Source organism: Salmo salar, chromosome 26, assembly GCF_965601325.2.
Source record: "Salmo salar chromosome 26, fSalSal1, whole genome shotgun sequence".
Taxonomy (NCBI): Eukaryota; Metazoa; Chordata; class Actinopteri; order Salmoniformes; family Salmonidae; genus Salmo; species Salmo salar.
Window position 1 is genome coordinate 38,411,464 of NC_138316.1, and position 27,800 is coordinate 38,439,263.

The 27,800-nt window shown below is 39.7% G+C and overlaps 1 protein-coding gene across 1 annotated transcript in view; it reads left to right on the plus strand.

Moving 5' to 3' along the window:
• The window catches only part of aldh1a3 (aldehyde dehydrogenase 1 family, member A3), a 56,868-nt gene that overhangs the window by 10,704 nt on the left and 18,364 nt on the right, over positions 1–27,800 (plus strand). Inside the window, exons 5-9 of the mRNA XM_045708827.2 lie at positions 1,159–1,220; positions 3,481–3,609; positions 5,847–5,960; positions 6,504–6,606; positions 7,162–7,346. Of these exons, the coding sequence (XP_045564783.2) occupies positions 1,159–1,220; positions 3,481–3,609; positions 5,847–5,960; positions 6,504–6,606; positions 7,162–7,346 (593 nt within the window). The remainder of the gene's footprint in view (positions 1–1,158; positions 1,221–3,480; positions 3,610–5,846; positions 5,961–6,503; positions 6,607–7,161; positions 7,347–27,800) is intronic.

Sequence of the window (27,800 nt, forward strand, 5' to 3'; positions counted from 1 at the left end):
AACATGTTGTAACAACAGTTGTTTGTGCAGGGTTTTAACAAACCTTTAGTACCCACAACACCCCAAGTAAGTACATTCTGCTGAACAGAGTAGTTTAAGGTCAAGTCTATCGCATAAACATTCCAACTTAACTTATTTATAAGGGGGGGGGGGGGGGGGTTAGAGATGGGGGACGCTTTTAATTGCCCCTCCATTCCAAGAAGGTCAAGGGTGACATTTCACTCCAAACAATAGGCTTAATAGTCTGGTTATTGGGGTCTCTGTATCTGCCCGCTCTATTTCCTTCTATTAAACAGGACTTTCAGCCATGTGAGTAGCAAGGCACAGGGACTTTTAGGACGGGCAGAGGAGGAACATGACTGTGTGCTCCCCGTTTATATGGAGACTTTAATAAGGATATTTTTCACCATCATTTCGAAAATGCAAATGGTTGATGTAGCAAAATAAATGGGAAAGGATGCCACATTTAAACAGACTTTAAACTAAATAAATGGGAAAGGATGCCACATTTAAACAGACTTTAAACTAAATAAATGAGAAAGGATGCCACATTCAAACAGACTTTAAACTAAATAAATGAGAAAGGATGCCACATTTAAACAGACTTTAAACTAAATAAATGAGAAAGGATGCCACATTTAAACAGACTTTAAACTAAATAAATGAGAAAGGATGCCACATTTAAACAGACTTTAAACTAAATAAATGAGAAAGGATGCCACATTCAAACAGACTTTAAACTAAATAAATGAGAAAGGATGCCACATTTAAACAGACTTTAAACTAAATAAATGAGAAAGGATGCCACATTTAAACAGACTGTAAACTAAATAAATGGGAAAGGATGCCACATTTAAACAGACTGTAAACTAAATAAATGGGAAAGGATGCCACATTTAAACAGACTTTAAACTAAATAAATGAGAAAGGATGCCACATTCAAACAGACTTTAAACTAAATAAATGGGAAAGGATGCCACATTTAAACAGACTTTAAACTAAATAAATGAGAAAGGATGCCACATTTAAACAGACTTTAAACTAAATAAATGGGAAAGGATGCCACATTTAAACAGACTCTAAACCTGAAGTAATATGTCATTTGGAGTGGAGAGAGATTGATAATGAGTCTCTTGTTGTTGTGTTGTTGTTTTCCAGATGACACGTTTATGTGTTTCACCAGACATGAGCCCATAGGTGTGTGTGGAGCCATCATCCCAGTAAGTCAGACCAGTGTTTTGTGTTTGTGACTCTGTAATAATAATTCATGTAGAATCTGATGGCAGGGTGTGAACAAGTACTAAACACATGCTACTGCTGTACAACAGCTAAACACAATGACTTGGCAAATAGAAGTGGTCAATTTGACCTACATTGACTGAAAGATGCATGCGTACACACCCACCCAACGACCAGAGGTGTACAGTGTCTGAGGTGTACAGTGTCTGAGGTGTACAGTGCAGTGAGTTTTCCTTCACTGTAACAGAATCCCCACAGACGATAACCATGGGACTCAGATACAGTACAGGCCTACAGTACAGCAGACTGTTGGACATTTACGATAGTGATGGACGCACCAATACTCTCCTTTATTCTAGAGACAAGGGAGGATGTTATCGTGAGTGTGCGGGTGTGTGTGTGTGTGTGTGTGTGTGTGTGTGTGTGTGTGTGTGTGTGTGTGTGTGTGTGTGTGTGTGTGTGTGTGTGTGTGTGTGTGTGTGTGTGTGTGTGTGTGTGTGTGTGTTTCTGTGCCAAACACAAGAGCCGTTCATCATGCTTTTTACTGTCAGTGCTGTCACCCCAAAAACCATATTGTTGTGTGCCTCAGCACCAAGGGCATTACGTGTCCCTGGCACATACAGAAATATAACTCTTAGCATGCGTGTTGACAGTCATAGATCAGTAGAGCTGCAGCAATAACCAGATAGTTCAATCAGCCTGCGCCCCAAATGGCACCCTAGTACCTACATAGTGCACTACTTTTTGACTGACCACTATAGGCTGTAGTGCACTACTTTTGACTGAGCACTATAGGCTATAGTGCACTACATTTGACTGAGCATAATAGGCTGTAGTGCACTACTTTTGACTGAGCATTATAGGCTGTAGTGCACTACTTTTGACTGAGCACTATAGGCTATAGTGCACTACATTTGACTGAGCACTATAGGCTGTAGTGCACTATATAGGGAATAGGGTTCCATTTGGAATGCATTAGAGTAAATTATCCCATTATATTCTCAGGTAACATCTTTCTTGAAAGTGCATTTTGAGGTAAATGCAACTTTATTTGGAATGATACAAAAATTAAGCTTTGAGTTTGGATTGGTCTTTAAAAATAATATTTGTAAGTGGTCGCAGTAAACTGCATTTTACCTAAGGTTCCAACTTCAACTCCATCTGAGGGTGAAATTAAATCCTGGACATGTACTGGAAATCTAATCCTAATCTCTACCTTTCTTCACAAAGCATTCTCTCTCTAAATCCAACTGAAGTGTACCGTTACAGGAACATGACTGTTTACAACTATACATTAAGGCTACGTCCCAAATGGCACCAGGCTCCCTATATAGGGCACTACTTATGACCAGGGACCCCCACTATATGGCGAATAGGGTGTCATTTAGGATGTACCCTTGCAGATCCAAAAACACATCCATATTTCCTTTTTGATTATAACATTGTCAGAAAGCTTGGGGTGGTATAGTGGTCCATGTAGGTTAGAGTAAAGGCTATCACATTGCACCGTGTTCACTAGAGTCTAGACCAGACTGGGGTATCATTTCTATTCCTACATTTTGACTGACTGAATGCGGCCGATGGGCTTTCTCTGCTAGCATAAGTATATGACTTCTTATGTTGCTCCGGCAACAAAGGAACAAGCAGGCTGTTGTTCGACATGGGAGATTATATCATCAAAATGAAATTTATACTGAAGGACGTCGTGTAATTACTAAAAGCACCACTGGCACTCACGCAGACCATGAGTCATCGCTTAGGAAAAACAGGAAGCTTGTATTTTGGGTTACACATCCCAAAAAATCCCTAATTGTGGCGGCTGTATCCAAAGCATTGTAAAAGTTAACAATGCTTAAACAGTAAACATTAGGATTCTTACACGCGTTTGCTGTCTAATTTGTGTTTGAGGGTCTGGTTATTTGTTCATTTATTTCATGAAGTTCTCTGTAGGGAAAATAACAGGGCAGAGAGAAGAGAGGTTTTCGAAGCAGATTGTTTGAATCATCACTTTATAGGATGACAGCACAGCGGTCTTGATTTGCTCTCTAATCAAATCATCACAGTACATCTCTGTACTGAAAGAGCTATATCTTGAAAACTTGGCTGCTGACATGCAACAAATAAAGGGATCATATTAACACTGGACTAATGAAGAAAATACTAAAAGATCGTTTTTGAGTGAACTATCCCTTTAAGTTTTCAACCTGCCTGTCAAATATACACTTGTTTTGTGTCTCCTAGTGGAACTTCCCCCTGCTGATGTTCATGTGGAAGGTGGCCCCGGCGCTGTGCTGTGGTAACACTGTGGTCATCAAGCCAGCCGAGCAGACCCCTCTCACAGCCCTGCACCTAGGATCTCTCATCAAAGAGGTGAGAGAAACTTTTAGGAACAACAGGGGCCTCCAACTCTGTTGCTGAAGAGCTATACTGGGTGAGCATGGTGCAGACTGAAGGGGCTGTGATTGGTTGATTATTTGGAACAGTCAGGTGTGTCAGTGTTGGATTGGTTGATTATTTGGAACAGTCAGGTGTGTCAGTGTTAGATTGGTTGATTATTTGGAACAGTCAGGTGTGTCAGTATTAGATTGGTTGATTATTTGGAACAGTCAGGTGTGTCAGTGTTAGATTGGTTGATTATTTGGAACAGTCAGGTGTGTCAGTGTTAGATTGGTTGATTATTTGGAACAGTCAGGTGTGTCAGTATTAGATTGATTGATTATTTGGAACAGTCAGGTGTGTCAGTGTTGGATTGGTTGATTATTTGGAACAGTCAGGTGTGTCAGTGTTAGATTGGTTGATTATTTGGAACAGTCAGGTGTGCCAGTGTTGGATTGATTGATTATTTGGAACAGTCAGGTGTGTCAGTGTTGGATTGATTGATTATTTGGAACAGTCAGGTGTGTCAGTGTTAGATTGGTTGATTATTTGGAACAGTCAGGTGTGTCAGTGTTAGATTGGTTGATTATTTGGAACAGTCAGGTGTGTCAGTATTAGATTGGTTGATTATTTGGAACAGTCAGGTGTGTCAGTGTTAGATTGATTGATTATTTGGAACAGTCAGGTGTGTCAGTGTTAGATTGATTGATTATTTGGAACAGTCAGGTGTGTCAGTGTTAGATTGATTGATTATTTGGAACAGTCAGGTTGACTATTACGTCTGTTGACCAGGAGACTCACCTGAGGTCAAACTATAGACCCTTCTCCTCTCCTCTCCCCTCCCCTCCCCTCCCCTGCTCTCCTCTCCTTTCCTCCCCTCTATCTCTCCTCTCCTCTCCTCTCCTCTCCTCTCCTCTCCTCTCCTCTCCTCTCCTCTCCTCTCCTCTCCTCTCCTCTCCTCTCCTCTCCTCTCCTCTCCTCTCCTCTCCCCTCCCCTCCCCTGCTCTCCTCTCCTTTCCTCCCCTCTATCTCTCCTCTCCCCTCCCCTGCTCTCCTCTCCTTTCCTCCCCTCTATCTCTCCTCTCCTCTATATCTCCTCTCCCCTCCCCTGCTCTCCTCTCCTTTCCTCCCCTCTATCTCTCCTCTATCTCTCCTATCCTCTCCCCTCCCCTCCCCTCCCCTGCTCTCCTCTCCTCTCCTTTCCTTTCCTCTCCTCTCCTCTCCTCTCCTCTCCTCTCCTCTCCTCTCCTCTCCTCTCCTCTCCTCTCCTCTCCTCTCCTCTCCTCTCCTCTCCTCTCCTCTCCTCTCCACTCCTCTCCACTCCCTCCTTTTCCCTTCTCTATTACAAACATCTTGATCTTTCCCTTTACTCTGCTCCTCATGTTGGGGCTCAGGAGAACAAATATCAAGGTCTTCAACGTAGATCCTACATCAAAGGCAGGGGATTACCCCACCAATACTGTGTGTGTGTGTGTGTGTGTGTGTGTGTGTGTGTGTGTGTGTGTGTGTGTGTGTGTGTGTGTGTGTGTGTGGTGTGTGTGTGTGTGTGTGTGTGTGTGTGTGATGTGTGTGATGTGTGTGTGTGTGTGCTGATGTGTGTGTGTTTGTTTGTCAGTGCATGCCTTTGTGTGTGTGTGTGTGTACAGTATGAAATGAGACTGTAGTAGTGCCTCGCAGGTTATGAGACATTTGGTTTTAAACCTATTTGGCTTCTCTTACCGGCCATTAGTCCAAATGATCCCGGGCTGTTTTATACCCAGAGAAAAGCCCTGGTCTTATGTGATTAGGCCAGTTTGCTTTTATCATGTCGACAGTAATGATTTTTAAAGGGAAAGACCAGAGTTCTGCTTCTAATCATTGGGTATATGAGAGTTGTTCAGCCAATCAAAGACGACAATGGAAATTGAATAGAAAAAAATACTTATTTATTATATATATATATATATAAAATAAAAGGCACCTGGTGAAATTCCCAGAGTAACTCTCTCATACTCACACACTGTGCTCCTTAAAGGGACATTTCACTCATAAATGAAAGTTTGTCCTATATTTCCAGACCTTAAGAGTAGCCTAATGTTAAGGTGAAACCATGTCCCACAACATGGGTTTTAAAAGTGTAATGCATCTTTAACTCATCCATGTTGACTGGGTTAAGAAGTAGTGAGTAGCGTACCTTATTCCCTTGCACATGGTTCTGATCACTAACATTCGTCGTCGGGTTGCCATGATAGGCCGGTTTCCCCCCCGGAGTGGTGAACATCGTGCCAGGGTTCGGCCCCACAGCAGGCGCAGCCATTGCTAGCCACATGGGCATCGACAAAGTGGCGTTCACGGGTTCTACAAAGGTACGTGCATGTTTGGAAGTATGCATAATGTTGGAGTATTGTGTTTTTTTGTAACTGTTCACTATCTGTTCCCAAATGAACAGACCTGGGTTCAAGTAGTATTTTTCTTTCAAGTAGTCTGCCTGGAGTGTCAGATAGGCGGGGTTTGCACTTTTGTGCCAGACAAGCTCAATCAAATGCAGCTAAAGTATCCAAAGGAAACAAATACTATTTGAACCCAAGGCTGAAAATAAATGATTTTTCAAAGCTAAGTGGGGTACAGGATTGTAAAAGAAACACACTAAATGTTCAGAAATATACTGAGGGTTTTATAATAAATGTCACATTTATTTGACACTTGTTTAAAAATGTTGGTATCTCTCTCATTTCGGCATGCAGTACATGCTTTCATTAACAATCTGTCTCACCGATACCAGTCCCTCGTGCCCTATCAAATCCCAATATACATTTTTAAAAAGTATTTGTTTGAACTGAATGTGCCATATGACACATTGTTATATAACTTCCCTCTGTGATCCGTCCCCACCCTGTTTGTCTCCCCAGGTAGGCCAGTTGATCAAACAGGCCGCAGCAAAGAGTAATCTGAAAAGAGTGACCCTGGAGCTGGGTGGGAAGAACCCCTGCATTGTCTTTGCTGACTCAGACTGTAAGTGATGTGGTTTCTGTCTCTCTACTAAACCAACAAGGCAGAGAGGGAGAACAAAGACAGCAGCTCTGCTAGGCGCAGAGGAAAGGCCTTTGACACAGTGTGTGTGATCAACAGTGCGCCTGTAAGCAATAGAGATCGAGACTGATTGCGAACTGTGTGATGGTTATCGTGACGGACATTGTGTCATCGTGGCTCCTAGCCTATCCAAAATATCAATAATATAACATGATAACCCAGCGGGCAAAACTGGTTGCAATGACGTCTTTACGACGTCTCTGAAGACGTCGTGGTCAGGTTGTATACAAGCTGTAAAGTGACAGGGTTTCTTTTAAATGTGTTTGTGACCAGAAAAATACATATTTACCTGGTTCTAATCTTGTTATCTGACGTCTATACGACCAGAAACCAAGTTTACAACCAGAAAATGATGTCTTTATCATGCCAAATCTTGCCCTCAGGGAAGATGTGGCCAATTGTTATGTTATTACTCTGAGGGACTCTAAGGCATTTGGCGACAGCCTTCGTCAACATCTCTCCTATGTTCACTAACAGTGCAGTTGGCAGTGGAGGAGACCCAAAAGGGAGCCTTCTTCAACCAGGGCCAGTGCTGCACGGCCGCGTCGCGTGTCTTCGTGGAGGAACAGATCTATGAGGAGTTTGTACGCCGCAGCGTCGAGAGTGCCAAGAGTATCGTCATAGGAGACCCCCTGGACCCACGTACATCACACGGACCACAGGTGTCTTTTCTCTCCTCCTCTCCCCTTCTCTTTTCTCTCCTCCTCTCCCCCTCTCTTTTCTTTATTTTCTTCTGGCGCCTCTCAGACAGGTGTTTGGATAGCAGAGCAGACACAGTTTGTCAGAAAGTCTCCACTGATACAGAGCAAGCCGTCCAAACTGCACAACCCATAGTCATTGTGTCTGTGATACTGCCGGTAGAAAAGCATCTCAAATATGTCAACTTACAGCAAAATGCTCAAATATGGGGCAACAGACAGTATACAGTATTCAATTGTATTTATGACACGTGCTGAATACAACTGATGTGGACTTTACAGTGAAATGCTTGCTTCTGAACCTTTCCCAATGATGCAGAGCTTAAAAATAATAATACAAAATAAAATAGTAACACAAGAGGAATACAATACAATACACAAGAATGGAGCTATATACAGGAAGTACCAGTACCAGATCAATGTGGAGCTATATACAGGGAGTACCAGTACCAGATCAATGTGGAGCTATATACAGGAAGTACCAGTACCAGATCAATGTGGAGCTATATACAGGGAGTACCAGTACCAGATCAATGTGGAACTATATACAGGAAGTACCAGTACCAGATCAATGTGGAGCTATATACAGGGAGTACCAGTACCAGATCAATGTGGAGCTATATACAGGGAGTACCAGTACCAGATCAATGTGGAGCTATGTACAGGGAGTACCAGTACCAGATCAATGTGGAGCTATATACAGGGAGTACCTGTACCAGATCAATGTGGAGCTATATACAGGGAGTACCAGTACCAGATAGATGTGAGGCTATATACAGGGGGTACCAGTACCAAATCAATGTGCTACTATATACAGGGAGTACCAGTACCAGATCAATGTGGAGCTATATACAGGGAGTACCAGTACCAGATCAATGTGAGGCTATATACAGGGGGTACCAGTACTAGATCAATGTGAGGCTATATACAGGGAGTACCAGTACCAGATCAATGTGGAGCTATATACAGGGAGTACCAGTACCAGATCAATGTGAGGCTATATACAGGGAGTACCAGTACCAGATCAATGTGGAGCTATATACAGGGAGTACCAGTACCAGATCAATGTGGAGCTATATACAGGGAGTACCAGTACCAGATCAATGTGGAGCTATATACAGGAAGTACCAGTACCAGATCAATGTGAGGCTATATACAGGGAGTACGAGTACCAGATCAATGTGGAGCTATATACAGGGAGTACCAGTACCAGATCAATGTGGAGCTATATACAGGGAGTACCAGTACCAGATCAATGTGGAGCTATATACAGGAAGTACCAGTACCAGATCAATGTGGAGCTATATACAGGGAGTACCAGTACCAGATCAATGTGGAGCTATATACAGGGAGTACCAGTACCAGATCAATGTGAGGCTATATACAGGGAGTACCAGTACCAGATCAATGTGAGTCTATATACAGGGAGTACCAGTACCAGATGAATGTGGAGCTATATACAGGGAGTACCAGTACCAGATCAATGTGGAGCTATATACAGGGAGTACCAGTACCAGATCAATGTGGAGCTATGTACAGGGAGTACCAGTACCAGATCAATGTGGAGCTATATACAAGGAGTACCAGTACCAGATCAATGTGGAGCTATATACAGGGAGTACCAGTACCAGATCAATGTGGAGCTATATACAGGGAGTACCAGTACCAGATCAATGTGGAGCTATATACAGGGAGTACCAGTACCAGATCAATGTGAGGCTATATACAGGGGGTACCAGTACCAAATCAATGTGCTACTATATACAGGGAGTACCAGTACCAGATCAATGTGGAGCTATATACAGGGAGTACCAGTACCAGATCAATGTGGAGCTATATACAGGGAGTACCAGTACCAGATCAATGTGGAGCTATATACAGGGAGTACCAGTACCAGAACAATGTGGAGCTATATACAGGGAGTACCAGTACCAGATCAATGTGGAGCTATATACAGGGAGTACCAGTACCAGATCAATGTGGAGCTATGTACAGGGAGTACCAGTACCAGATCAATGTGGAGCTATATACAGGGAGTACCAGTACCAGATCAATGTGAAGCTATATACAGGGAGTACCAGTACCAGATCAATGTGGAGCTATATACAGGGAGTACCAGTACCAGATCAATGTGGAGCTAAATACAGGAAGTACCAGTACCAGATCAATGTGGAGCTATATACAGGGAGTACCAGTACCAGATCAATGTGGAGCTATATACAGGGAGTACCAGTACCAGATCAATGTGGAGCTATGTACAGGGAGTACCAGTACCAGATCAATGTGGAGCTATATACAGGGAGTACCAGTACCAGATCAATGTGGAGCTATATACAGGGAGTACCTGTACCAGATCAATGTGGAGCTACATACAGGGAGTACCAGATCAATGTGGAGCTATGTACAGGGAGTACCAGTGCCAGATCAATGTGGAGCTATATACAGGGAGTACCAGTACCAGATCAATGTGAGGCTATATACAGGGAGTACCAGTACCAGATCAATGTGGAGCTATATACAGGGAGTACCAGTACCAGATCAATGTGGAGCTATATACAGGAAGTACCAGATCAATGTGGAGCTATATACAGGGAGTACCAGTACCAGATCAATGTGGATCTATATACAGGGAGTACCAGTACCAGATCAATGTGGAGCTATATACAGGGAGTACCAGTACCAGATCAATGTGAGTCTATATACAGGGAGTACCAGTACCAGATCAATGTGGAGCTATATACAGGGAGTACCAGTACCAGATCAATGTGGAGCTATATACAGGGAGTACCAGTACCAGATCAATGTGGAGCTATATACAGGAAGTACCAGTACCAGATCAATGTGGAGCTATATACAGGGAGTACCAGTACCAGATCAATGTGGAGCTATATACAGGGAGTACCAGTACCAGATCAATGTGGAGCTATATACAGGGAGTACCAGTACCAGATCAATGTGGAGCTATGTACGGAGCCGCCGCAAGTGGAGCCGGAGTACGCAGATCAATGTGGAGCGTCGGGAGTCCAGTCCACAGGGAGTACCAGTACCAGATCAATGTGAGGCTATATACAGGGAGTACCAGTACCAGATCAATGTGGAGATATATACAGGGAGTACCAGTACCAGATCAATGTGGAGCTATGTACAGGAAGTACCAGTACCAGATCAATGTGGAGCTATATACAGGGAGTACCAGTACCAGATCAATGTGGAGCTATGTACAGGGAGTACCAGTACCAGATCAATGTGGAGCTATATACAGGGAGTACCAGTACCAGATCAATGTGAGGCTATATACAGGGAGTACCAGTACCAGATCAATGTGGAGATATATACAGGGAGTACCAGTACAAGATCAATGTGAGACTATATACAGGGAGTACCAGTACCAGATCAATGTGAGGCTATATACAGGGAGTACCAGTACCAGATTAATGTGAAGCTATATACAGGGAGTACCAGATCAATGTGGAGCTATATACAGGGAGTACCAGATCAATGTGGAGCTATATACAGGGAGTACCTGTACCAGATCAATGTGGAGCTATATACAGGGAGTACCAGTACCAGCTCAATGTGAGGCTAGATACAGGGAGTACCAGATCAATGTGGAGCTTTGTACAAGGATGTGAATGTGTGAGGGATTTGTGTGGGAGTGACACTGTGGTGTGAGTTAGTGTATATATGGTGTTTATATAAAGTCTAGTGAATGTGTTTATGGTGTGTGTATATAGTATAGTGAGTGTGTTTATGGTGTGTGTATACAGTCTAGTGAGTGTGTATGTGGTGTGTATATATAGTCTAATGAGCGTGTATATGGTGTGTGTATATATACTCTAGTGAGTGTGTATATAAAGTCTAGTGAGTGTGTATACGGTGTGTGTATATAATAGTCTAGTGAGTGTGTATACGGTGTGTGTATATAGTCTAGTGAGTGTGTATACGGAGTGTGTATATAGTCTAGTGAGTGTTTATACGGTGTGTGTATATAGTCTAGTGAGTGTTTATACGGTGTGTGTTTATAGTCTAGTGAGTGTTTATACGGTGTGTGTATATAGTCTAGTGAGTGTGTATACGGTGTGTGTATATAGTCTAGTGAGTGTGTATACGTTGTGTGTATATATAGTCTAGTGAGTGTGTATATAGTCTAGTGAGTGTGTATACGGTGTGTGTATATAGTCTAGTGAGTGTTTATACGGTGTGTGTATATAGTCTAGTGAGTGTTTATACGGTGTGTATATATAGTCTAGTGAGTGTTTATACGGTGTGTGTATATATAGTCTAGTGAGTGTGTATACGGTGTGTATATATAGTCTAGTGAGTGTTTATACGGTGTGTGTATATATAGTCTAGTGAGTGTGTATACGGTGTGTGTATATAGTCTAGTGAGTGTGTATACGGTGGGTGTATATATAGTCTAGTGAGTGTGTATATATAGTCTAGTGAGTGTGTATACGGTGTGGGTATATATAGTCTAGTGAGTGTGTATACGGTGTGTATATAGTCTAGTGAGTGTGTATATATAGTCTAGTGAGTGTGTATATATAGTCTAGTGAGCGTGTATACGGTGTGTGTATATAGTCTAGTGAGTGTGTATACGGTGTGTATATATAGTCTAGTGAGTGTTTATACGGTGTGCATATATAGTCCAGTGTGTGTGTGTGTATATATAGTCTAGTGAGTGTTTATATGTTGTGTGTATATATAGTCTAGTGAGTGTGTATACAGTGTGTGTATATAGTCTAGTGAGTGTTTATACGGTGTGTATATATAGTCTAGTGAGTGTGTATACGGTCTGTATATATAGTCTAGTGAGTGTGTATATATAGTCTAGTGAGTGTGTATATATAGTCTAGTGAGTGTGTATACGGTGTGTGTATATATAGTCTAGTGAGTGTGTATACGGTGTGTGTATATATAGTCTAGTGAGTGTGTATATGGTGTGTATATATAGTCTAGTGAGTGTGTATACGGTGTGTGTATATAGTCCAGTGATTGTGTATACGGTGTGTATATATAGTCTAGTGAGTGTGTATACGGTGTGTGTGTATATATAGTCTAGTGAGTGTGTATATATAGTCTAGTGAGTGTGTATACAGTGTGTGTATATATAGTCTAGTGAGTGTGTATATGGTGTGTATATATAGTCTAGTGAGTGTGTATACGGTGTGTGTATATAGTCTAGTGAGTGTGTATGTGGTGTGTGTATATAGTCTAGTGAGTGTGTATATGGTGTGTGTATATAGTCTAGTGAGTGTGAATACGGTGTGTGTACAGTGCCTTGCGAAAGTATTCTGCCCCCTTGAACTTTTCGAGCTTTTGCCACATTTCAGGTTTCAAACATAAAGATATAAAACTGTAATTTTTTGTGAAGAATCAACAACAAGTGGGACACAATCATGAAGTGGAACGAAATTTATTGGATATTTCAAACTTTTTTAACAAATAAAAAACTGAAAAACTGGGCGTGCAAAATTATTCAGCCCCTTTACTTTCAGTGCAGCAAACTCTCTCCAGAAGTTCAGTGAGGATCTCTGAATGATCCAATGTTGGCTTAAATGACTAATGATGATAAATAGAATCCACCTGTGTGTAATCAAGTCTCCGTATAAATGCACCTGCTCTGTGATAGTCTCAGAGGTCCGTTTAAAGCGCAGAGAGCATCATGAAGAACAAGGAACACACCAGGCAGGTCCGAGATACTGTTGTGGAGAAATTTAAAGCCGGATTTGGATACAAAAAGATTTCCCAAGCTTTAAACATCCCAAGGAGCACTGTGCAAGCGATAATATTGAAATGGAAGGAGTATCAGACCACTGCAAATCTACGAAGACCTGGCCGTCCCTCTAAACTTTCAGCTCATACAAGGAGAAGACTGATCAGAGATGCAGCCAAGAGGCCCATGATCACTCTGGATGAACTGCAGAGATCTACAGCTGAGGTGGGAGACTCTGTCCATAGGACAACAATCAGTTGTATACTGCACAAATCTGGCCTTTATGGAAGAGTGGCAAGAAGAAAGCCATTTCTTAAAGATATCCATAAAAAGTGTCGTTTAAAGTTTGCCACTAGCCACCTGGGAGACACACCAAACAAGTGGAAGAAGGTGCTCTGGTCAGATGAAACCAAAATCGAACTTTTTGGCAAAAATGCAAAACGTTATGTTTGGCGTAAAAGCAACACAGCTCATCACCCTGAACACACCATCCCCACTGTCAAACATGGTGGTGGCAGCATCATGGTTTGGGCCTGCTTTTCTTCAGCAGGGGCAGGGAAGATGGTTAAAATGGATGGGAAGATGGATGGAGCCAAATACAGGACCATTCTGGAAGAAAACCTGATGGAGTCTGCAAAAGACCTGAGACTGGGACGGAGATTTGTCTTCCAACAAGACAATGATCCAAAACATAAAGCAAAATCTACAATGGAAAGGTTCCCAAATAAACATATCCAGGTGTTAGAATGGCCAAGTCAAAGTCCAGACCTGAATCCAATCGAGAATCTGTGGAAAGAACTGAAAACTGCTGTTCACAAACGCTCTCCATCCAACCTCACTGAGCTCGAGCTGTTTTGCAAGGAGGAATGGGCAAAAATGTCAGTCTCTCGATGTACAAAACTGATAGAGACATACCCCAAGCGACTTACAGCTGTAATCGCAGCAAAAGGTGGCGCTACAAAGTATTAACTTAAGGGGGCTGAATAATTTTGCACGGCCAATTTTTCCGTTTTTTATTTGTTAAAAAGTTTGAAATATTCAATAAATTTCGTTCCACTTCATAATTGTGTCCCACTTGTTGTTGATTCTTCACAAAAAAATTGCAGTTTTATATCTTTATGTTTGAAGCCTGAAATGTGGCAAAAGGTCGAAAAGTTCAAGGGGGCCGAATACTTTCGCAAGGCACTGTATATAGTGTAGTGAGTGTGTATACGGTGTGTATATATAGTCTAGTGAGTGTGTATATGGTGTGTGTATATAGTCTAGTGAGTGTGTATACGGTGTGTGTATATAGTCTAGTGAGTTTGTAAACGGTGTGTGTATATATAGTCTAGTGAGTGTGTATATATAGTCTAGTGAGTGTGTATACGGTGTGTATATATAGTCTCGTGAGTGTGTATACGGTGTGTATATATAGTCTAGTGAGTGTGTATACGGTGTGTGTATATATAGTCTAGTGAGTGTGTATATATAGTTTTGTGAGTGTGTATACGGTGTGTATATATAGTCTAGTGAGTGTGTATACGGTGTGTATATATAGTCTAATGAGTGTGTATACAGTGTGTGTATATAGTCTAGTGAGTGTGTATGTGGTGTGTATATATAGTCTAGTGAGTGTGTATACTGTGTGTATATATAGTCTAGTGAGTGGGTATACGGTGTGTGTATATAGTCTAGTGAGTGTGTATACGGTGTGTGTATATAGTCTAGTGAGTGTGTATACGGTGTGTGTATATATAGTCTAGTGAGTGTGTATATGGTGTGTATATTTAGTCTAGTGAGTGTGTATACGGTGTGTGTATATAGTCCAGTGATTGTGTATACGGTGTGTATATATAGTCTAGTGAGTGTGTATACGGTGTGTGTGTATATATAGTCTAGTGAGTGTGTATATATAGTCTAGTGAGTGTGTATACAGTGTGTGTATATGTAGTCTAGTGAGTGTGTATATGGTGTGTATATATAGTCTAGTGAGTGTGTATACGGTGTGTGTATATAGTCTAGTGAGTGTGTATGTGGTGTGTGTATATAGTCTAGTGAGTGTGTATACGGTGTGTGTATATAGTCTAGTGAGTGTGAATACGGTGTGTGTATATAGTGTAGTGAGTGTGTATACGGTGTGTATATATAGTCTAGTGAGTGTGTATACGGTGTGTGTATATAGTCTAGTGAGTGTGTATACGGTGTGTGTATATAGTCTAGTGAGTGTGTATACGGTGTGTGTATATATAGTCTAGTGAGTGTGTATATATAGTCTAGTGAGTGTGTATACGGTGTGTATACATAGTCTAGTGAGTGTGTATACGGTGTGTATATATAGTCTAGTGAGTGTGTATACGGTGTGTGTATATATAGTCTAGTGAGTGTGTATATATAGTCTAGTGAGTGTGTATACGGTGTGTATATATACATTTTTTACATTTACATTTTAGTCATTTAGGAGACGCTCTTATCCAGAGCGACTTACAAATTGGTGCATTCACCTATAATATCCAGTGGAACAACCACTTTACAATAGTGCATCTAAATCTTTTAAGGGGGGGGTTAGAAGGATTACTTTATCCTATCCCAGGTATTCCTTGAAGAGGTGGGGTTTCAGGTGTCTCCGGAAGGTGGTGATTGACTCCGCTGTCCTGGCGTCGTGAGGGAGCTTGTTCCACCATTGGGGTGCCAGAGCAGCGAACAGTTTTGACTGGGCTGAGCGGGAACTGTGCTTCCTCAGAGGTAGGGAGGCGAGCAGGCCAGATGTGGATGAACGGAGTGCCCTTGTTTGGGTGTAGGGCCTGATCAGAGCCTGAAGGTATGGAGGTGCCGTTCCCCTCACAGCTCCGTAGGCAAGCACCATGGTCTTGTAGCGGATGCGAGCTTCGACTGGAAGCCAGTGGAGAGAGCGGAGGAGCGGGGTGACGTGAGAGAACTTGGGAAGGTTGAACACCAGACGGGCTGCGGCGTTCTGGATGAGTTATTATTCAGTGTGTCTAGTGAGTGTGTATACGGTGTGTATATATAGTCTAGTGAGTGTGTATACGGTGTGTATATATAGTCTAATGAGTGTGTATACGGTGTGTATATATAGTCTAATGAGTGTGTATACAGTGTGTGTATATAGTCTAGTGAGTGTGTATGTGGTGTGTATATATAGTCTAGTGAGTGTGTATACGGTGTGTGTATATAGTCTAGTGAGTGTGTTTACGGTGTGTGTATATAGTCTAGTGAGTGTGTATACGGTGTGTGTATATATAGTCTAGTGAGTGTGTATATGGTGTGTATATATAGTCTAGTGAGTGTGTATACGGTGTGTGTATATAGTCCAGTGAGTGTGTATACGGTGTGTATATATAGTCTAGTTAGTGTGTATACGGTGTGTGTATATATAGTCTAGTGAGTGTGTATATATAGTCTAGTGAGTGTGTATACGGTGTGTATATATAGTCTAGTGAGTGTGTATACGGTGTGTGTATATAGTCTAGTGAGTGTGTATACGGTGTGTGTATATAGTCTAGTGAGTGTGTATACGGTGTGTGTATATATAGTCTAGTGAGTGTGTATATATAGTCTAGTGTGTGTGTATACGGTGTGTATATATAGTCTAGTGAGTGTGTATACGGTGTGTATATATAGTCTAGTGAGTGTGTATACGGTGTGTGTATATATAGTCTAGTGAGTGTGTATATATAGTCTAGTGAGTGTGTATACGGTGTGTATATATAGTCTAGTGAGTGTGTAGACGGTGTGTATATATAGTCTAGTGAGTGTGTATATGGTGTGTATATATAGTCTAATGAGTGTGTATACGGTGTGTATATATAGTCTAATGAGTGTGTATACGGTGTGTGTATATAGTCTAGTGAGTGTGTATGTGGTGTGTATATATAGTCTAGTGTGTGTATATATAGTCTAGTGAGTGTGTATACGGTGTGTGTATATAGTCTAGTGAGTGTGTATGTGGTGTGTGTATATAGTCTAGTGAGTGTGTATACGGTGTGTGTATATAGTCTAGTGTTTATGAATACGGTGTGTGTATATAGTGTAGTGAGTGTTTATACGGTGTGTATATATAGTGTAGTGAGTGTGTATACGGTGTGTGTATATAGTCTAGTGAGTGTGTATACGGTGTGTGTATATAGTCTCGTGAGTGTGTATACGGTGTGTGTATATAGTCTGGTGAGTGTGTATACAGTGTGTGTATACGGTGTGTATATATAGTCTAGTGAGTGTGTATATATAGTCTAGTGTGTTTGTATATAGTCTAGTGAGTGTGTATACGGTGTGTGTGTATATAGTCTAGTGAGTGTGTATACGGTGTGTGTATATATAGTCTAGTGAGTGTGTATACGGTGTGTATATATAGTGTAGTGAGTGTGTATACGGTGTGTATATATAGTCTAGTGAGTGTGTATATATAGTCTAGTGAGTGTGTATATATAGTCTAGTGAGTGTGTATACGGTGTGTATATATAGTCTAGTGAGTGTGTATATATAGTCTAGTGTGTGTATATATAGTCTAGTGAGTGTGTATACGGTGTGTGTGTATATATAGTCTAGTGTATATATAGTCTAGTATATATAGTCTAGTGTATATATAGTCTAGTGAGTGTGTATACGGTGTGTGTGTATATATAGTCTAGTGAGTGTGTATATATAGTCTAGTGAGTGTATATACGGTGTGTGTATATAGTGTAGTGAGTGTGTATACGGTGTGTATATATAGTCTAGTGAGTGTGTATACGGTGTGTGTATATAGTCTAGTGAGTGTGTATACGGTGTGTGTATATAGTCTAGTGAGTGTGTATACGGTGTGTGTATATATAGTCTAGTGAGTGTTTATACGGTGTGTGTGTATATATAGTCTAGTGAGTGTGTATACGGTGTGTGTATATAGTCTAGTGAGTGTGTATACGGTGTGTATATATATAGTCTAGTGAGTGTGTATACGGTGTGTGTATATATAGTCTAGTGTGTATATATAGTCTAGTGAGTGTGTATACGGTGTGTGTATATATAGTCTAGTGTGTATATATAGTCTAGTGAGTGTGTATATGGTGTGTGTATATATAGTCTAGTGTGTATATATAGTCTAGTGAGTGTTTATACGGTGTTTGTATATATAATCTAGTGAGTGTGTATACGGTGTGTGTATATAGTCTAGTGAGTGTGTATACGGTGTGTGTATATATGGTCCAGTGAGTGTGTATACGGTTTGTGTATATTTAGTCTAGTGAGTGTGTATATATAGTCTACTGAGTGTGTATACGGTGTGTATATATAGTCTAGTGAGTGTGTATACGGTGTGTGTATATAGTCTAGTGAGTGTGTATACGGTGTGTGTATATAGTCTAGTGAGTCTGTATACGGTCTGTGTATATAGTCTAGTGAGTGTGTATACGGTGTGTGTATATAGTCTCGTGAGTGTGTATACGGTGTGTGTATATAGTCTAGTGAGTGTGTATACGGTGTGTATATATAGTCTAGTGAGTGTGTATACGGTGTGTGTATATATAGTCTAGTGAGTGTGTATATGGTGTGTATATATAGTCTAGTGAGTGTGTATACGGTGTGTGTATATAGTCCAGTGAGTGTGTATACGGTGTGTATATATAGTCTAGTGAGTGTGTATATATAGTCTAGTGAGTGTGTATACAGTGTGTGTATATATAGTCTAGTGAGTGTGTATACGGTGTGTATATATAGTCTAGTGAGTGTGTATACGGTGTGTGTATATAGTCTAGTGAGTGTGTATGTGTTGTGTGTATATAGTCTAGTGAGTGTGTATACGGTGTGTGTAAATAGTCTAGTGAGTGTGAATACGGTGTGTGTATATAGTCTCGTGAGTGTGTATACGGTGTGTGTATATAGTCTAGTGAGTGTGCATACGGTGTGTATATATAGTCTAGTGAGTGTGTATACGGTGTGTGTATATATAGTCTAGTGAGTGTGCATACGGTGTGTATATATAGTCTAGTGAGTGTGTGTACGGTGTGTGTGTGTATATATAGTCTATTGAGTGTGTATACGGTGTGTGTGTATAGTCTAGTGAGTGTTTATACGGTGTGTGTATATATAGTCTAGTGAGTGTGTATACGGTGTGTGTATATAGTCTAGTGAGTGTTTATACGGTGTGTGTATATAGTCTGGTGTGTGTATATATAGTCTAGTGAGTGTGTATATATAGTCTAGTGAGTGTGTATACGGTGTGTGTATATAGTCTAGTGAGTGTGTATACGGTGTGTGTATATATAGTCTAGTGAGTGTGTATACGGTGTGTGTATATAGTCTAGTGAGTGTTTATACGGTGTGTGTATATATAGTCTAGTGAGTGTGTATACGGTGTGTGTATATAGTCTAGTGAGTGTGTATACGGTGTGTATATATAGTCTAGTGAGTGTGTATACGGTGTGTGTATATATAGTCTAGTGAGTGTTTATACGGTGTGTGTATATATAATCTAGTGAGTGTGTATACGGTGTGTGTATATATGGTCTAGTGAGTGTGTATACGGTGTGTGTATATATAGTCTAGTGAGTGTGTATATATAGTCTAGTGAGTGTGTATACGGTGTGTGTATATATAGTCTAGTGAGTGTGTATACGGTGTGTGTATATAGTCTAGTGAGTGTGTATACGGTGTGTATATATAGTCTAGTGAGTGTGTATACGGTGTGTGTATATATAGTCGAGTGTGTATATATAGTCTAGTGAGTATGTATATGGTGTGTGTGTATATATAGTCTAGTGAGTGTGTATACGGTTTGTGTATATTTAGTCTAGTGAGTGTGTATATATAGTCTAGTGAATGTGTATACAGTGTGTGTATATAGTGTAATGAGTGTGTATACGGTGTGTGTATATAGTCTAGTGAGTGTGTATACGGTGTGTGTATATAGTCTAGTAAGTGTGTTTACGGTGTGTGTATATAGTCTAGTGAGTGTGTATATGGTGTGTATATATAGTATAGTGAGTGTGTATACGCTGTGTGTATATAGTCCACTGAGTGTGTATACGGTGTGTATATATAGTCTAGTGAGTGTGTATGTGGTGTGTGTATATAGTCTAGTGAGTGTGTATACGGTGTGTGTATATAGTCTAGTGAGTGTGTATACGGTGTGTGTATATAGTCTAGTGAGTGTGTATACGGTGTGTGTATATAGTCTAGTGAGTGTGAATACGGTGTGTGTATATAGTGTAGTGAGTGTGTATACTGTGTGTATATATAGTCTAGTGAGTGTGTATACGGTGTATGTATATAGTCTAGTGAGTGTGTATACGGTGTGTGTATATAGTCTAGTGAGTGTGTATACGGTGTGTATATATAGTCTAGTGAGTGTGTATATATAGTCTAGTGAGTGTGTATACGGTGTGTGTATATGTAGTCTAGTGAGTGTTTATACGGTGTGTGTATATAGTCTAGTGAGTGTTTATACGGTGTGTGTATATATAGTCTAGTGAGTGTGTATACGGTGTGTGTATATAGTCTAGTGAGTGTTTATACGGTGTGTGTATATATAGTCTAGTGAGTGTGTATACGGTGTGTGTATATATAGTCTAGTGAGTGTTTATACGGTGTGTGTATATATAATCTAGTGAGTGTGTATATGGTGTGTGTATATAGTCTAGTGAGTGTGTATACGGTGTGTGTATATATGGTCTAGTGAGTGTGTATACGGTGTGTATATATAGTCTAGTGAGTGTGTATACGGTGTGTATATATATAGTCTAGTGAGTGTGTATACAGTGTGTGTATATATAGTCTAGTGTGTATATATAGTCTAGTGAGTGTGTATACGGTGTGTGTATATATAGTCTAGTGTGTATATATAGTCTAGTGAGTGTGTATATGGTGTGTGTATATATAGTCTAGTATGTATATATAGTCTAGTGAGTGTGTATACGGTTTGTGAATATTGAGTCTAGTGAGTGTGTATATATAGTCTAGTGAGTGTGTATACGGTGTGTATATAGTCTAGTGAGTGTGTATACGGTTTGTATATATAGTCTAGTTAGTGTGTATACGGTGTGTGTATATATAGTCTAGTGAGTGTGTATATATAGTCTAGTGAGTGTGTATACGGTGTGTATATATAGTCTAGTGAGTGTGTATACGGTGTGTGTATATAGTCTAGTGAGTGTGTATACGGTGTGTGTATATAGTCTAGTGAGTGTGTATACGGTGTGTGTATATATAGTCTAGTGAGTGTGTATATATAGTCTAGTGTGTGTGTATACGGTGTGTATATATAGTCTAGTGAGTGTGTATACGGTGTGTATATATAGTCTAGTGAGTGTGTATACGGTGTGTGTATATATAGTCTAGTGAGTGTGTATATATAGTCTAGTGAGTGTGTATACGGTGTGTATATATAGTCTAGTGAGTGTGTAGACGGTGTGTATATATAGTCTAGTGAGTGTGTATACGGTGTGTATATATAGTCTAATGAGTGTGTATACGGTGTGTATATATAGTCTAATGAGTGTGTATACGGTGTGTGTATATATGGTCTAGTGAGTGTGTATACGGTGTGTATATATAGTCTAGTGAGTGTGTATATATAGTCTAGTGTGTGTATATATAGTCTAGTGAGTGTGTATACGGTGTGTGTATATAGTCTAGTGAGTGTGTATACGGTGTGTGTATATAGTCTAGTGAGTGTGTATACGGTGTGTGTATATATAGTCTAGTGAGTGTGTATATATAGTCTAGTGTGTGTGTATACGGTGTGTATATATAGTCTAGTGAGTGTGTATACGGTGTGTATATATAGTCTAGTGAGTGTGTATACGGTGTGTGTATATATAGTCTAGTGAGTGTGTATATATAGTCTAGTGAGTGTGTATACGGTGTGTATATATAGTCTTGTGAGTGTGTAGACGGTGTGTATATATAGTCTAGTGATTGTGTATACGGTGTGTATATATAGTCTAATGAGTGTGTATACGGTGTGTATACATAGTCTAATGAGTGTGTATACGGTGTGTGTATATATGGTCTAGTGAGTGTGTATACGGTGTGTATATATAGTCTAGTGAGTGTGTATATATAGTCTAGTGTGTGTATATATAGTCTAGTGAGTGTGTATACGGTGTGTGTATATAGTCTAGTGAGTGTGTATGTGGTGTGTGTATATAGTCTAGTGAGTGTGTATACGGTGTGTGTATATAGTCTAGTGTATGTGAATACGGTGTGTGTATATAGTGTAGTGAGTGTGTATACGGTGTGTATATATAGTGTAGTGAGTGTGTATACGGTGTGTGTATATAGTCTAGTGAGTGTGTATACGGTGTGTGTATATAGTCTAGTGAGTGTGTATACGGTGTGTGTATATATAGTCTAGTGAGTGTGTATATATAGTCTAGTGAGTGTGTATACGGTGTGTATATATAGTCTAGTGAGTGTGTATATATAGTCTAGTGTGTGTATATATAGTCTAGTGAGTGTGTATGTGGTGTGTGTATATAGTCTAGTGAGTGTGTATACGGTGTGTGTATATAGTCTAGTGAGTGTGTATACGGTGGGTGTATATATAGTCTACTGAGTGTGTATATATAGTCTTGTGAGTGTGTATATATAGTCTAGTGAGTGTGTATACGGTGTCTATATATAGTCTAGTGAGTGTGTATATATAGTCTAGTGTGTGTGTATATAGTCTAGTGAGTGTGTATACGGTGTGTGTATATAGTCTAGTGAGTGTGTATACGGTGTGTGTATATAGTCTGGTGAGTGTCTATACAGTGTGTGTATATAGTCTAGTGAGTGTGTATACGGTGTGTGTATATAGTCTAGTGAGTGTGTATACGGTGTGTGTATATATAGTCTAGTGAGTGTGTATACGTTGTGTATATATAGTCTAGTGAGTGTGTATACGGTGTGTATATATAGTCTAGTGAGTGTGTATATATAGTCTAGTGAGTGTGTATATATAGTCTAGTGAGTGTGTATACATAGTCTAGTGAGTGTGTATATATAGTCTAGTGAGTGTGTATACAGTGTGTGTATATATAGTCTAGTGAGTGTGTATACGGTGTGTATATATAGTCTAGTGAGTGTGTATGTGGTGTGTGTATATAGTCTAGTGAGTGTGTATACGGTGTGTGTATATAGTCTAGTGAGTCTGTATATGGTGTGTGTATATAGTCTAGTGAGTGCGTATACGGTGTGTGTATATAGTCTAGTGAGTGTGAATACGGTGTGTGTATATAGTGTAGTGAGTGTGTATACGGTGTGTATATATAGTCTAGTGAGTGTGTATACGGTGTGTGTATATAGTCTACTGAGTGTGTATACGGTGTGTGTATATAGTCTAGTGAGTGTGTATACGGTGTGTATATATAGTCTAGTGAGTGTGTATATATAGTCTAGTGAGTGTGTATACGGTGTGTATATAAAGTCTAATGAGTGTGTATACGGTGTGTATATGTAGTCTAGTGAGTGTGTATACGGTGTGTGTATATATAGTCTAGTGAGTGTGTATATATAGTCTAGTGAGTGTGTATACGGTGTGTATATATAGTCTAGTGAGTGTGTATATGGTGTGTATATATAGTCTAATGAGTGTGTATACGGTGTGTATATATAGTCTAATGAGTGTGTATACGGTGTGTGTATATAGTCTAGTGAGTGTGTATGTGGTGTGTATATATAGTCTAGTGAGTGTGTATACGGTGTGTGTATATATAGTCTAGTGAGTGTGTATACGGTGTGTATATATAGTCTAGTGAGTATGTATATATAGTCTAGTGTGTGTATATATAGTCTAGTGAGTGTGTATGTGGTGTGTGTATATAGTCTAGTGAGTGTGTATACGGTGTGTGTATATAGTCTAGTGAGTGTGTATACGGTGGGTGTATATATAGTCTACTGAGTGTGTATATATAGTCTTGTGAGTGTGTATATATAGTCTAGTGAGTGTGTATACGGTGTCTATATATAGTCTAGTGAGTGTGTATATATAGTCTAGTGTGTGTGTATATAGTCTAGTGAGTGTGTATACGGTGTGTGTATATAGTCTAGTGAGTGTGTATACGGTGTGTGTATATAGTCTGGTGAGTGTCTATACAGTGTGTGTATATAGTCTAGTGAGTGTGTATACGGTGTGTGTATATAGTCTAGTGAGTGTGTATACGGTGTGTGTATATATAGTCTAGTGAGTGTGTATACGTTGTGTATATATAGTCTAGTGAGTGTGTATACGGTGTGTATATATAGTCTAGTGAGTGTGTATATATAGTCTAGTGAGTGTGTATATATAGTCTAGTGAGTGTGTATACATAGTCTAGTGAGTGTGTATATATAGTCTAGTGAGTGTGTATACAGTGTGTGTATATATAGTCTAGTGAGTGTGTATACGGTGTGTATATATAGTCTAGTGAGTGTGTATGTGGTGTGTGTATATAGTCTAGTGAGTGTGTATACGGTGTGTGTATATAGTCTAGTGAGTGTGTATATGGTGTGTGTATATAGTCTAGTGAGTGTGTATACGGTGTGTGTATATAGTCTAGTGAGTGTGAATACGGTGTGTGTATATAGTGTAGTGAGTGTGTATACGGTGTGTATATATAGTCTAGTGAGTGTGTATACGGTGTGTGTATATAGTCTACTGAGTGTGTATACGGTGTGTGTATATAGTCTAGTGAGTGTGTATACGGTGTGTATATATAGTCTAGTGAGTGTGTATATATAGTCTAGTGAGTGTGTATACGGTGTGTATATAAAGTCTAATGAGTGTGTATACGGTGTGTATATGTAGTCTAGTGAGTGTGTATACGGTGTGTGTATATATAGTCTAGTGAGTGTGTATATATAGTCTAGTGAGTGTGTATACGGTGTGTATATATAGTCTAGTGAGTGTGTATATGGTGTGTATATATAGTCTAATGAGTGTGTATACGGTGTGTATATATAGTCTAATGAGTGTGTATACGGTGTGTGTATATAGTCTAGTGAGTGTGTATGTGGTGTGTATATATAGTCTAGTGAGTGTGTATACGGTGTGTGTATATATAGTCTAGTGAGTGTGTATACGGTGTGTATATATAGTCTAGTGAGTATGTATATATAGTCTAGTGTGTGTATATATAGTCTAGTGAGTGTGTATACGGTGTGTGTATATAGTCTAGTGAGTGTGTTTACGGTGTGTGTATATAGTCTAATGAGTGTGTATACGGTGTGTGTATATATAGTCTAGTGAGTGTGTATATGGTGTGTATATATAGTCTAGTGAGTGTGTATACGGTGTGTGTATATAGTCCAGTGAGTGTGTATACGGTGTGTATATATAGTCTAGTGAGTGTGTATACGGTGTGTGTATATATAGTCTAGTGAGAGTGTATATATAGTCTAGTGAGTGTGTATACAGTGTGTGTATATATAGTCTAGTGAGTGTGTATACGGTGTGTGTATATAGTCTAGTGAGTGTGTATGTGGTGTGTGTATATAGTCTAGTGAGTGTGTATATGGTGTGTGTATATAGTCTAGTGAGAGTGAATACGGTGTGTGTATATAGTGTAGTGAGTGTGTATACGGTGTGTATATATAGTCTAGTGAGTGTGTATACGGTGTGTGTATATAGTCTAGTGAGTGTGTATACGGTGTGTGTATATATAGTCTAGTGAGTGTGTATATATAGTCTAGTGAGTGTGTATACGGTGTGTATATATAGTCTAGTGAGTGTGTATACGGTGTGTATATATAGTCTAGTGAGTGTGTATTCTGTGTGTGTATATATAGTCTAGTGAGTGTGTATATATAGTCTAGTGAGTGTTTATACGGTGTGTATATATAGTCTAGTGAGTGTGTATACGGTGTGTATATATAGTCTAGTGAGTGTGTATACGGTGTGTTTATATAGTCTAGTGAGTGTGTATATGGTGTGTGTATATAGTCTAGTGAGTGTGTATACGGTGTGTGTATATAGTCTAGTGAGTGTGAATACGGTGTGTATATATAGTCTAGTGAGTGTGTATGTGGTGTGTGTATATAGTCTAGTGAGTGTGTATACGGTGTGTGTATATAGTCTAGTGAGTGTGTATATGGTGTGTGTATATAGTCTAGTGAGTGTGTATACGGTGTGTGTATATAGTCTAGTGAGTGTGAATACGGTGTGTGTATATAGTGTAGTGAGTGTGTATACGGTGTGTATATATAGTCTAGTGAGTGTGTATACGGTGTGTGTATATAGTCTACTGAGTGTGTATACGGTGTGTGTATATAGTCTAGTGAGTGTGTATACGGTGTGTATATATAGTCTAGTGAGTGTGTATATATAGTCTAGTGAGTGTGTATACGGTGTGTATATAAAGTCTAATGAGTGTGTATACGGTGTGTATATGTAGTCTAGTGAGTTTGTATACGGTGTGTGTATATATAGTCTAGTGAGTGTGTATATATAGTCTAGTGAGTGTGTATACGGTGTGTATATATAGTCTAGTGAGTGTGTATATGGTGTGTATATATAGTCTAATGAGTGTGTATACGGTGTGTATATATAGTCTAATGAGTGTGTATACGGTGTGTGTATATAGTCTAGTGAGTGTGTATGTGGTGTGTATATATAGTCTAGTGAGTGTGTATACGGTGTGTGTATATATAGTCTAGTGAGTGTGTATACGGTGTGTATATATAGTCTAGTGAGTATGTATATATAGTCTAGTGTGTGTATATATAGTCTAGTGAGTGTGTATACGGTGTGTGTATATAGTCTAGTGAGTGTGTTTACGGTGTGTGTATATAGTCTAGTGAGTGTGTATACGGTGTGTGTATATATAGTCTAGTGAGTGTGTATATGGTGTGTATATATAGTCTAGTGAGTGTGTATACGGTGTGTGTATATAGTCAAGTGAGTGTGTATACGGTGTGTATATATAGTCTAGTGAGTGTGTATACGGTGTGTGTATATATAGTCTAGTGAGAGTGTATATATAGTCTAGTGAGTGTGTATACAGTGTGTGTATATATAGTCTAGTGAGTGTGTATACGGTGTGTGTATATAGTCTAGTGAGTGTGTATGTGGTGTGTGTATATAGTCTAGTGAGTGTGTATACGGTGTGTGTATATAGTCTAGTGAGAGTGAATACGGTGTGTGTATATAGTGTAGTGAGTGTGTATACGGTGTGTATATATATAGTCTAGTGAGTGTGTATACGGTGTGTGTATATAGTCTAGTGAGTGTGTATACGGTGTGTGTATATATAGTCTAGTGAGTGTGTATATATAGTCTAGTGAGTGTGTATACGGTGTGTATATATAGTCTAGTGAGTGTGTATACGGTGTGTATATATAGTCTAGTGAGTGTGTATTCTGTGTGTGTATATATAGTCTAGTGAGTGTGTATATATAGTCTAGTGAGTGTGTATACGGTGTGTATATATAGTCTAGTGAGTGTGTATACGGTGTGTATATATAGTCTAGTGAGTGTGTATGTGGTGTGTATATATAGTCTAGTGAGTGTGTATACGGTGTGTGTATATAGTCTAGTGAGTGTGTATGTGGTGTGTGTATATAGTCTAGTGAGTGTGTATGTGGTGTGTGTATATAGTCTATTGAGTGTGTATACGGTGTGTGTATATAGTCTAGTGAATGTGAATACGGTGTATGTATATAGTGTAGTGAGTGTGTATACAGTGTGTGTATATAGTCCAGTGAGTGTGAATCCGGTGTGTGTATATAGTGTAGTGAGTGTGTATACGGTGTGTATATACAGTGTAGTGAGT